General features: G+C 37.1%; 1 protein-coding gene across 2 annotated transcripts in view; it reads left to right on the forward strand.

Moving 5' to 3' along the window:
- Window positions 1–6,755: 6,755 nt before the first annotated feature.
- The window catches only part of LOC110448133 (translation initiation factor eIF-2B subunit gamma-like), a 12,204-nt gene continuing 5,795 nt past the window's right edge, over window positions 6,756–13,164 (forward strand). The window contains exons 1-5 of one of the 2 annotated variants that reach the window (XM_021494212.1): window positions 6,756–6,928; window positions 9,476–9,662; window positions 10,520–10,668; window positions 11,578–11,743; window positions 12,077–12,182. In XM_021494212.1, the coding sequence (XP_021349887.1) occupies window positions 9,512–9,662; window positions 10,520–10,668; window positions 11,578–11,743; window positions 12,077–12,182 (572 nt within the window). In that variant the 5' untranslated portion in view covers window positions 6,756–6,928; window positions 9,476–9,511. The remainder of the gene's footprint in view (window positions 6,929–9,475; window positions 9,663–10,519; window positions 10,669–11,577; window positions 11,744–12,076; window positions 12,183–13,164) is intronic. The other variant, XM_021494203.1, reaches the window with a different exon arrangement.

Here is a 13,164-nt window from a genome sequence, read left to right on the forward strand (position 1 = left end):
AAAATAGCATTATAATGCGATTTTTGTTTTATATCAAGAATATCTCAAAGCAAAACTGGTGAAAACTCTGTTACATGTAATAGTCGTTAGTATCCTTTAATAAGATATGAATTCTTTTGGGATTCAAATACAGGGAGAGTGGATATGATAATTGTATGATGCAGTGTTATTTGGTTTTGGCATTCTGTAGATATTACCAAATTTTCACTGTGCAGCCACATGTCTGTATATGTTACACTCTACATCTATCAAGAACATAATGTTTAAACACAATCGTTAATCATCTAAAGTTTAAAAATTACCTTTAAAAAAAAAAACAATTATGGAACAAAGTATGTGAATTTGTATGTTGGTCAAGATGTTAGCTAACGCGCGGGGAGTCTTATATGTTTCCATGTGGTCAGGCTGGTGACTCCATACCTTTTTACGTCCGATCAGGAAATCAAACTCCAGCCAACATGGCGAAAGGCGAGTACACTATCCACTGCACCACCCGACCCACCCTCAAAATATGTAGACAAAACAACCGCGTTCGGATTTATTTATATAAATTTGTAAGTTGCAGTAAAAAATAATATTTTTTGTAATTTCTGCATCGACAAACTGATTTTTTCAGCATATAGTTCCTTCTCCGTGTATTATAGTTATGGTTGTACATATTGACATGCTTTTTCATTTTTCAACATTTGCAAAATTATATATAATTTTACTAGGTTATTTAACTGGTTAACCTGCCGGATATTGATAATATGACAAAACTTGTAATTGTTGTTAAAGGTGGGGTCCACTTCAATGCTAAAAATCGACCCACGCAGGGATTTATTTTCATATTTTGCTTCAACGTTGCCAGACTGCAGACAGTATTGAAAATGATGGTCTCACCTCCCTAGGGTCTTATTTGGCAAAGTTAGAGCTCCTTGAAGTACTCTAGTCCGAAATATTCTGACGTTTTATCAACTTTTTTCATATCGGTTAATCGACGACAGACCGATATGAAAAAAGTCAATAAAACGTCAGAATAATTCTGACTAGAAGTACTCCTGCTCAGAATATGAAGTTATACTTACTAAATCGCCTGAAAAAAAATCACCATTTTAATATCACGCTCATTTTCGTCCATTATGATTGCGCTGGTAAAGTTTAGTTGATCATTTTGATACCTTATATGTACTCATTTACTATAACCTGTGATGTCAGTACTGGGTTCTTTGTCAAAAAGCACTTGACATAATTGCACCTTCCTCGTGTTGCAGTCCACCAAATGTTATTGCTTATAAATTATGTAACATATATATTTTTTTTATGGTAAAAATATGTTTAAATTCTGACACAGGTAAAAATTTCATTTCCATAACTTTAAATTAAGTGACCCGTATTTCTGACTTTCTGCCAAAACGGTAAACATAGCATTTGTAGATATAATCATAGCCTGTGTATAAAAATAAACAAAAAGAAATTATCCACTTTCAATGGGTTATTTTCTTTAGTGTGTGTGGTAAATGTGTAATTCCGATTGATTCAGATGGATATAGAATAAGATAAATCTCTTCAGTATACAGAATATCTGACAATACAATACAATAAAATATATTTTCTTCTATGTGCACACATCATAATTTCATACAGATTTGCAGTTTAGAAATAAAAAATTCTAGCACCCGGCAAAAAGGGTCTTAAAGTCACGTTGATTTATATTTAACTTGGTTTATTCTGAACGCAGGCATATCTGCCTCTATATTCAAATCATAGTCCATATTTATAATAACTTGCAAACTTTAATTTGCGTCACAGATGAAATAATGTTCAACTTACAATAAAAAGTCTGTTAATGAGAATATATAGTTGGTTTACAAATTAGGTCTGTGTAGTAATTTAAACTACCCGAGATATGTACAAACAATTCTTCTAGAGCGAAAACTAGTATATGAATTAGACAATTTCTCCTGAAGTCAATGAGACATTAAATATAGATGAAATTTGTCCGAAATAACTGAATATCTAATTTAAAAAAAAAACTTATGGGACAGGGATATTAGTCTTAAAAGGAGATAGTCATTTTTTTCGGTCTAAGACCAAATTAGTAAAAGTAAAAGTAAAAAGCAAAATCCGAGCGGTACTTATAAATGTAGAAATGTACATGGAAAAAACACGTGACAGAAATTCTTTAAGATGTGTAGTGCCAAACTCAAACATGTACATATACTAGTATGAATAGTGTTTATACGATCCAGATAGAATACAATGTATTTTTATCTAAACGCAACGGCACAAAAGACACTCTAAATGTGATTTTCAATATATAGAAATGTCAGTCTTGAAACTTGATCCCATATTAAAAAGCCGAGCACGTATGTTAAAATATCAATAGGTCAATGGATGTGTATGAATGTTATACAAGACTGGTATGCGGACACGACTATTATGTAACACTGTTGTTGTATCCTGTAAGTGTTCGTATTTCCCTGTGAAATAAAACGGTATACTCACCGCGCGCGCGATCCATAGATAGACTTGCTACAGAAAACAGTCATCATTAGACGGGAATACATAACGTCCGTCTTTGTTTTCCACTCCATTAAAAAGTAAAGCTGGAGTTTGGGAAGAAGAGAACAGTTTAAGGACTAAGTCATGAAGGAAAGATTATCTTTATACTTGTCATGGTAACTGTATACTCACCACATGTACACTGGGCTTGTACTGTATCTTTGTCACTCAAACCCCGCCATTTATCGTCATTCTAACCTCATCACTCCTCAGCTCGTCACTTTAACCTCATCACTCATCGTCACTACTGTATAAACTCACCATTCATCGCCATTCTACACTATGTCACTCATCGTAACCCTGACATCGTCGTTCTAACTTTGTTACTTAACCCCGTCACTCATCGTCACTTAACCCCGTCACTCATCGTCACCTAACCCCGTCACTTATCATCACTTTAACATCATCACTCATCGTCACTACTGTATAAACTCACCATTCATCGCCATTCTACACTATGTCACTCATCGTAACCCTGACATCGTCGTTCTAACTTTGTCACTCTTACCTCGTCACTCATCGTCATTTAACCTCGTCACTCATCGTCACTGTACACTGGGCTTGTACTGTATCTTTGTCACTCAAACCCCGCCATTTATCGTCATTCTAACCTCATCACTCCTCAGCTCGTCACTTTAACCTCATCACTCATCGTCACTGCTGTATAATCTCACCATTCACCGTCATTCTAACTTAGTCAATCATCGTTACTCTGACATCGCCGTTCTAACTTTGTCACTTACACCCGTCACTCATCGTCACTTAACCCCGTCACTCATCGTCACCTAACCCCGTCACTCATCATCACTTTAACGTCATCACGCATCGTCACTACTGTATAACCTCACCATTCATCGCCATTCTACACTATGTCACTCATCGTAACCCTGACATCGTCGTTCTAACTTTAGCACTCTTACCTCGTCACTCATCGTCATTTAACCCCGTCACTCATCGTCACTGTAACGTCGTCACTCCTCCTTACTATAACCTCATCACTCATCGTCACTCCTCCTTACTATAACCTCATCACTCATCGTCATTCCTCCTTACTTTAACCTCATTACTCATCGTCATTCCTCCTTACTATAACCTCATCACTCATCGTCACTCCTCCTTACTATAACCTCATCACTCATCATCACTCCTCCTTACTATAACCTCATCCCTCATCTTCACTCCTCCTTACTATAACCTCATCACTCATCATCACTCTTCCTTACTATAACCTCATCACTCATCGTCAATCCTCCTTACTATAACCTCATCACTCATCGTCACTCCTCCCACTATAACCTCATCACTCATCGTCACTCCTCCTTACTATACCCTCATCACTCATCGTCACTCCTCCTTACTATACCCTCATCACTCATCGTCACTCCTCCTTACTATACCCTCATCACTCATCGTCACTCCTCCTTACTATAAACTCATCATCACTGTAACGTCGTCACTCCTCCTTACTATAACCTCATCACTCATCATCACTCCTCCTTACTATAACCTCATCACTCATCATCACTCTTCCTTACTATAACCTCATCACTCATCGTCACTCCTCCTTTCTATAACCTCATTACTCATCGTCACTCCTCCTTATTATAACCTCATTACTGATCGTCACTCCTCTTCACTATAACCTCATCACTCATCGTCACTCCTCCTTACTATAAACTCATCATCACTGTAACGTCGTCACTCCTCCTTACTATAACCTCATCACTCATCATCACTCCTCCTTACTATAACCTCATCACTCATCATCACTCCTCCTTACTATAACCTCATCACTCATCATCACTCCTCCTTACTATAACCTCATCCCTCATCGTCACTCCTCCTTACTATAACCTCATTCCTCATCGTCACTCCTCCTTACTATAACCTCACCCCTCATCGTCACTCCTCCCCCTATAACCTCATCACTCATCGTCACTCCTCCTTACTATAACCTCACCATTCACCGCCATTTTAACTTAGTCGCTCATCGTTACCCTGACATCGTCGTTCTAACGTTGTCAACCATCGTCATTTGTCACAAAAATACCGTCACTAATCGTCACTCTAGCCTCGTCTCCTTCACTTAATTCTTACCTTGTCACTCATCGTCATCCTAACTTTGTTACTCTGACCTCATCACTCATCCTCATTCTAACCTTGTCACTCATCTGTATTCTAAGTTCGTCTTCTAAAATCATTCTAACCTCGTTATTCATCGTTAATCTAAATGTTTCATTTACACATCGTCACTGAAACTTTGTCACGCATCATTAAAACCTCAGTACGAATACTCGTCGTCAATCTAACCTCGTCAATCACCGTAGCTGTAGCCTATAGGTGCCCATCATCACTCCAACCTCGACAAACCTAACCTTGTCTTACATTGTAACCTTAACCTCGTTACTAATTGTCAGTCTAACATCGTCAATCATCCTCATCCTCACATCATAACTCATCGGTATTCCAAACTCGTCATTCTAACCTCGTTCTAACCTCGCCGCTCATCCTCATTCGGACATCGTCACTCTAACTCATCAGACATGCAAATCGTCACTGTATTACCTCGTCATTCATCGACGTCACTGTAACCTCGTCACCTCTACCTCGTCATTTGATTTGTGTCGACCTAGTCAGTAATTACATGTAAGTCCGAGGAAATACACATGAGGCGACTTATGTGGTGCCCATGCAGAATTCGTGTTTTTTCCGTATTTTTCCCCTCGGAGAACATTGAAGAAAACAAAAACGATTTCCTGTTCCTGTTTATGTGAAGTGGAACTGGCCTGGGTCAATCATTATCATCGGCAACCAGCTGATAGAGCGTCCGTCTATAGAGTTTGGAGGGTACCGGGTGGATTCTAACCCCGGTCTGGCTGGGCGTTTTCCCGTCCCTTTTACATCATCTGTGATCAACCCTTCTTCAAGTACAGGGTAAATGTGTGACAAGGAGATACCCGAACTTGGGGCGAAGCTTTAGAAAAAGGAGGGACAAATGTAGCGGAACTGGACTGGGTCGATCGTAGACGGCCAGGAAACTCAATTGGTAGATCGTCCGTCTAAGGTTCGGAGGGTCCCGGGTTCGAACCCCGGTCTAGATCTGACCGTGCATTTTTCTCTCCTGTTACCTTTGTAACAATTAGAATCTTTATATCGTTTCCGCCCCCTCCTATCCACTTTCTTTTTATCGGCGCTTCCCTAGGCATCTCCATCGAGTAAATTAGTTGTCAGTATAATGTGACCAGGTAGGTTGATGAATTTCAGCGAGATTGTATGCTAAAGCGGTCCAATTTTCGGGTATCGTCTGCTAGAAATTCTGGTCCGTTGCGTTAAAAAAAGGTACAAAATAATATACAAAAAGCATTTATTTATTTTTCATGATTATTATGTTTAGTCTGTGCACTTAATTATCTCGCCGAGATTGTAAATTAATAAAAAGGTATAGATATTTAGTAAAAAAGAATCGGTGATTAGAAAAAGTGGGGGACCCCTGGACCATTCCTCGAACCATTACCAGCTGATTACGGTGTAATATATTGTAAAATATACTCATTATATATATATATATATATAACATGTTCATAACACATGTATAGGTACAGCTGTCTCGAATCAAAAAGGTAAACTGCATTTTCTAAACATACTGTACTGAAAGTAACATATACGCCTTCATGATAAAACGCATATTCTCTGTAAAGAATTGGTAAACAAAAGCAATTTTTCAACCCCTTCTCAAATTACCACTATGACAAGTCGTGTATATCAACTGGTTTGTGTAAAGAGAGATAACTGCAACCATTTGCTATCGCAAACAGCTTTGTGTTGCATTAAAATGTTTGTTTAATTAGGCCGTTCCATCATATATTATTTTTCGTTTTCCAAATCAACTAACTTCGTTAGAATATAACCCTAATTATGGCCGTTTTCGTTTAAACGGTCAAACTGGTCGGACCACAGTTGTTCGTTTATTAAATAAGGTCGGACCTAGTTAGCTGATGCTGGTTCTAGGCGAGCCTTGACAAAGCCGTGGAAGGCCTGCATAAACATTTGCAGGTCCGCCAGGATTTATACCCGAAATCGTTACATTTATAAACGGTCAAACCGGTTGTTCCGCATAAACGAACAGGCCCATCACTCCATACTTCGGAAATATTTCCGGAAAATAAAGCACGTTGATTGTTTTCTTTTCTATGTCATACCGAAGTCCCAATCACGTTGGCGTTTTTAATGGATAGGGAAACACTCAATTGCTTTTTGAACGTTGATGAAAGAAAATTTCATCAGATCGTAACTTATCCATGGCATACGAAGTTAATTTTGAAGACTGCCATTTAAACATATTTATTTCCTGTATATACATTCTGAAGAAGAAAAGGTATTTTTGGTAGATATAACAAATTTGCAATGTTTTAGATGAAGGACGAAGATAATGATCCCATGATTTTGTGTTGTTTTATCACCAGCTGATCACGAGTTTCTCGGTGTCTTACCCTTACTATTTCGCCTAAAGAAACTTAGACTAAAACAATATTGTTACTGCATGTCAGCCATAAATATTCTAAAACTTGATCTCCTCTAAAAGACTGCCAAAATATGCAGAGGTTTTAATCACTTTACACAATTTGGGAACATTTTCTTTCATATGCACTGATTGAGACACATCGGTACCACAACTAATCTTCATCTTCTTCATCTGGAAATCTTCCTCCGTCAATATTGACGATTACGGAAGTTTTTGTGGTCTTGTGCTGTATTGCGTTGTTATATACAGTGTTTTTTTTATTTGCTATAGGATACAAACAGGTTAAAAGCAGTTGAGTGTTTAAGTTGTGTTGTAGGTTTTGTATTTGTTTGATTATGTTATATGTGATCTATCTATCTATATGTTATATACCACAGAGACCAAAATGGCTTAAATGCGGTGATGCATGTCCTGAATATTCTAGATCTGCTAGTGTATCTAATAGGTTAATTGTTTTAATGTGTTATGGTGTATAGAAAGAATGAGTGTCTCTATATGTGTCTTTGGATGTTCAAGTTCAAGTTCTTTATTCACCAAAAGTCTTAAGACTTATAGGTACAAACTAATCATGACACATTGTACATGTATATATGTTATAGGAGAGTGACTATAAGCATACAAGTGCAAACTAAACAAAGAACATAATACAAAAGCACAAAAATTATAAATACGTGTAGCTAATTAATCAATTTCGCCGCTTAGTGGCTAGATATAAATATTTACCTAGATTTGACAACTCTTTGACATTATTTACAAATAAAAGTTGGACAAGTTTGTAAACAGAGGGACTCTTATAATAATACTTCTTTATATACTTTAACCTCAAATCATTATAAAAAGGACATACAAACATGAAATGGAATTCGTCCTCGACGTCTCCCAAATCACATTTGCTACAGTTTCTATTTCTGCGAATGATATGTGTAGATATGTCTGTAACTAAAGTCGTGATGTGTTCTACAAGATACAAGAAACTTTATTTAACATTAGCGCTGTAGCGCTATTTTTGCGACAAACATGATAAAGCAAACAGATAACAACAATTAAAGCTATACACTATAACAGAAAGCTAGCACATAATCAGCGGGTAAAACATACAATAACATAGCAGCACAGTGGCGGATCCAGAAACCTATCTGGGGGGTTTCCANCAAATTTCCTGGGAGGGGGGTTCCATGTGTGGAAAATGGTGAAAATACATGATTTTTAAAGAAAATTATCAGGGTGTCCTGAAGCCCAAAATAACCTCTGGATCCGCCACTGCAGCATATAATTAGATATCACAGGCACTAAATTTAAAGTACTTTACTAAAAAAGATGTAAATAGATAATAGTGAAACACCTGCATATCACACAGGTGTTGCTATATATTGGAGGGTTAAAGCACTTCAAGTGTAATGTGCATACATGCAAATATAGCTTAAGAGTAAAAATTGACATAATATACACTAATATAGTGTAAATTAAAATAGGACGACAAGGTCTAGTACGTACAAGATATTGAGCTATAAAGATGATTAGATGGGATGGCTAGAAACTAGAAACTAGTTCTGGTGTCTGCCGGGATGAGATTGTTAGTTTGTATTGCTTCTTGTTGTTGTATTATTTTGTAGAGAAGAATAAATGTATGTTCTTGTTCTACATGTGTGTAGTGTTGACTATTTTAAGTTGTGTATCATATATGTCACAGAGCTTGTGTTATGATATTTGTTTAGGATGTATACAGAAACACTAGCAGAATTCAGGACATGCACCACATATAACATAATCGTACATATACAAAACCTACAACATTACTAACACTCACTGCTTTTAACCTGTTTTTATCCTTTAGCAAATAATAAAAATGAAATAAGAAAAAATCACTGTACATAACATTTAACGCACTACAGCACAAGAACGACTTCTGTAATCGTCGATATCGACGGAGAAAGGCATATAGATGATGATACATCGTGCTGTTCTTCATTGTACTTTTTCTAATCAATTAATCCAAATATATAACTATCTATCTCCTTTTAAAAGTTGTTTTGATAGGGCAGAGATATCTTCTGGTCTATCTCGTCTGCAACCCATTTCCCCACCTTGTCCAGAACAAACTTAAAAAACAATATTGTGTTCATATATATAGCCAAACCAATTTTTCTATGTATTTGGGATAAGTACATGCCTTTAAAAAACTTATAATGTCACTAAGACAGCCTTGGAAAGTTGAAGGGGTTCCAAATATTTTATTGTAAACTTCAGCATCTTCAGTAAGTAAACTATTTTGTTAAAGATTTTGAAGAGAAATCAAGCTAGGGGGTTTCTTTTAGAATGTAAGAATTAAAAACCATTGACATCATCTAGAATTGAAAGAATATAGATTGGAATTTGTTGTAAATAACAACACATCTTTGTTTTATTTAGGTAATTGAAAACACTGCCTTTTACTAGACGATCAATATGGAGTTCCAACCTGTGATCATGGCTGCTGGGCGAGGGACACGAATGACAGATCTCAACACAGCAAAGTATCCAAAGGCCCTACTGCCTGTAGGCAACCTACCAATGGTCATCTACCCTGTTTACATGCTGGAAAGGGCTGGCTTTGAAGGTATGTATCTTATATCTACAATATGATATTCCTCATTACATAAATCTTCACTTCTTAGATAATATATAAATAATGCCTTACGTAAATAATAAAATATATATACTTTTCAAAGAATCGCTCTTGTTTGATGATGGGGGAAAAATTAATAAAGGAAGGGCATCTTCCACCTGATGCTTCATAATTTGATGTCAGGGATGAGGCATTCCTATTGTCATTTACTGTACAGTATGTGTTCCAGCTAGCAAAGAAATATGCAGCACCCTATCCTTGCATCCTCGATATCCAGGGGTAATGCTCACTGTCGCTATCTGCACCCTTGGAATTTGTCATGGCAAAATTGAAGGCACGAAGATAGCTGTTTGATAAGTCTCAGGTAAAAAAACTGTCCAGTCGCTAGGCTGATACCTGTCCTTTGAAGATTACAAAGGAGCAACACTCGACTTCAAAGCCTGTCAATTTTTACCTTACGCAACCGCGAGATTCTTTTGATGTACATCAAAGTATCGAACTATATAGTCTTCTTGCATTCGTCTCATCAACAAGGTGGCGCACACTGAGCTTTCAATTTTGCTATGACACATTCCAGGTGTGCAGAGAACAAAAGTGAGCGAAACCCCTGGATATCGTGAATGCCCATCCTTGGTACTCCAGGGGTTATGCTCACTTTTGCATGTTCATCAAGGATCAAAGAACTCTTCTCGTCTCATAGGAATTGTGGTGCACACTAGTATATTGAGCCTTCAATTTTGTCATGACATATTCTAGATAGAGGTGCAGAGAGAGAAAATGTGCATACACCTTTACATCCTGTCTTCACTTTTGAAGTTGCTGTAACTGTAAGATTTTATATATTTCAGAGGCCATTGTGGTTGTTCTCGATTCCCAGGCAGCAGAAATCCGTAAGGCCTTGGTGGGAGTGAAGCTTCGCCTAGACTTTGTCAGCATACCTGATGCCAATTACTGGGGTACCGCTGACTCCCTTAGATACCTCAAGGACAAAGTCAAGGTATAGTGGTCCTATTAAGGTGTAAGCACATGCTGGAAATGAGGGGCATAAAATGTATGCAGGCATTTTAACGCTTTAAGTTTTATAAATACAAATTTTATAGTACAGATGAGTACCGTTATTTAGCCACCATTATTCAGTTGTCCTACTATCCAGTCAGATTTTTAGGGGACACATTGACTCTTTATCCAGCCAGAGTTTTAGGGGACACATTGACTCTTTATCCAGCCAGAGTTTTAGGGAACAGATTTACCCCACACTCATCAAGTGTTTTAGGGGTTCAGATTGGCTTACTATCAAGCCAGAGTTTAAGAAAACAGATATACCGAATATCCAGTCAGTGTTTTAGGGGACATATTGACCCATTATATCCTCCCATTGTTTTAGGGGAAAGATCCCCCGGTAGCTATCCAGCCAGTGTTTTAGGGGACAGATTGTCCCACTATCCAGCCAATGTTTTAGTTGAGTGATTGACCTACTTCGATCGTTAATTCCTAACCAGTCTTTCAGTTGACAGGTTGACCTTCTTCCTAACGAGTGTTTTAGGGGACCCAACTATCCCTCATTTTAGTCACATTTGCTTGAGACAAAGGTGAATGGATTATCAAGACACAACCTTATATATATGTTAACTTAATTTAGACTATGGTAATGTGACATTATTCCATTGATGATATGGACTTGTCTGCAATGATACTGTTTAACTTGTTTTCTTGCGAAGGAAATGGAACATTTATTTGTAATAGGTACTGAAACTTCCTTGTTTGCAGAGACAGGAACCTGCATATAAAGAAATGTTCATCAGACATTGCAAAGCAGACTACTGGTATGTTAACTTTGTATTTACTTAACATATTATAAACTTTAAAAAAACACAGTCTGTAATTCATCTTTTTACTGGCTTTACAGAGGGACCTGCTGATCATCAGTTGTGATCTGATAACAGACATCTCCATCCATCAAATAGCCAACATCCACCGGAAGTACGACGCCACAGTGACCATGCTGCTGTCCCCTATACCCTCCCAGTACAGAGACATCCCCACCCCGGGGCCCAAGGCGAAGAAAAGATCAGGTACCAACTGAACAATCATTAATCCTGGCTTACCCAACAGTAAATCTGGTTCATACCCTATGTAATAATTCTTATGCTCTATGATTGGTTGGTTGAGTTTGAAGTGAATAAAAAATGTTGTTTGTATAAACAGTAGAAAACATCCACTTTATTATCACTGTAAAACCTTATACATTTTTTGTACATGTTTTTTTCTGTTTGAAATTCAATATACTGTAGTAATTCTTTAAATTTTCATATGTGATGAATAGTTATACAGTATATTTTGATGTTCCTTATGTGTGTGCTTAAGTGATCACATACGTGTAATATTAATCATTTTTGTTCCTACAGAGAGAGATTTCGTCGGTTTTGATGAGCAGGGTGATCGAGTTCTATTCATGGCATCAGAAGCAGACTTAGATGAAAATATAAAATTCCGAAAATCAGTGTTAAAAAGGTGGGAAATGGTCACTTCTGTCTGCAGCGAATAACTGAGAAAATGTATATTTTTGTTACTCTAAAAAAGCATTTACCAATTCACACCTAATTTCGTTTATATCTGAGAATAGCAAAAGGTTTTAAAAAATGTTCAATAAACTGTAGAATTTTCAATAAAATGTCTAGGATATAATGCCTAGGATTACAGTGCTTCTATCTAAATTTTACTCATTTTGTTGTTGATATTTTTACTAAGTTATCTCCCTTAGATACCTTTTATACATGTGATGGTTGCATTATTGATTCACGATCATCTGAATGTAAGTTATGTTTGCTTTCTAGTGTTCCTTTCAAATGTTTCCTCAATTAGCTAACCCCCATCGTCAAAATTCCAGGGGTTACACTTACTTATCAAGGCATGAAGTATGTTATTTGATTGGTTTCAGGTAAAAAAATAATACCGATCAATTTTTTAGGCTGATGACTTTTAATTGTTTGGAGATTACTGAGTGGCACCCGGCTTCAAAGCCGGTCAAATTTTAACATAACACATCCATGGACTTCTTTTAATGCATATAAAAAGATCAGACTAATCATATGTATCATCCACTGACAGTGTGGTGCACACAGAACCGTCAATTTTGTCAGGACATATTCCAGGGGTGTGGAGAACGTAAGAGAGAGTAATACCTGAAATATTTAAGATGATCAACCCAATATTACCATTAAAAAAAAAAAATGTTAAATTCAAAATTATCTTATGCCCAGGTGGTACTCTTTCATGTGACAATCAGCTTCTGTTCCGGTTTAGAAGGAAAAAATCAACTAGCTGATTCTTTCCCCGGGGAAGAAATAGGCTAGCTGATTGTTTTCCTCGGGGGAATGAATCAGTTAGCCAATACTTTTCCCCCTCTGTATAAGTTAATAGGGGGAAACTGTTGGCTTTCTGATTCTGTCACCCCTATGTATTAGTTAATAGGGGGGAAGCTATATTGGCTAGT

Source organism: Mizuhopecten yessoensis, unplaced genomic scaffold (assembly GCF_002113885.1).
Source record: "Mizuhopecten yessoensis strain PY_sf001 unplaced genomic scaffold, ASM211388v2 scaffold419, whole genome shotgun sequence".
NCBI lineage: Eukaryota > Metazoa > Mollusca > Bivalvia > Pectinida > Pectinidae > Mizuhopecten > Mizuhopecten yessoensis.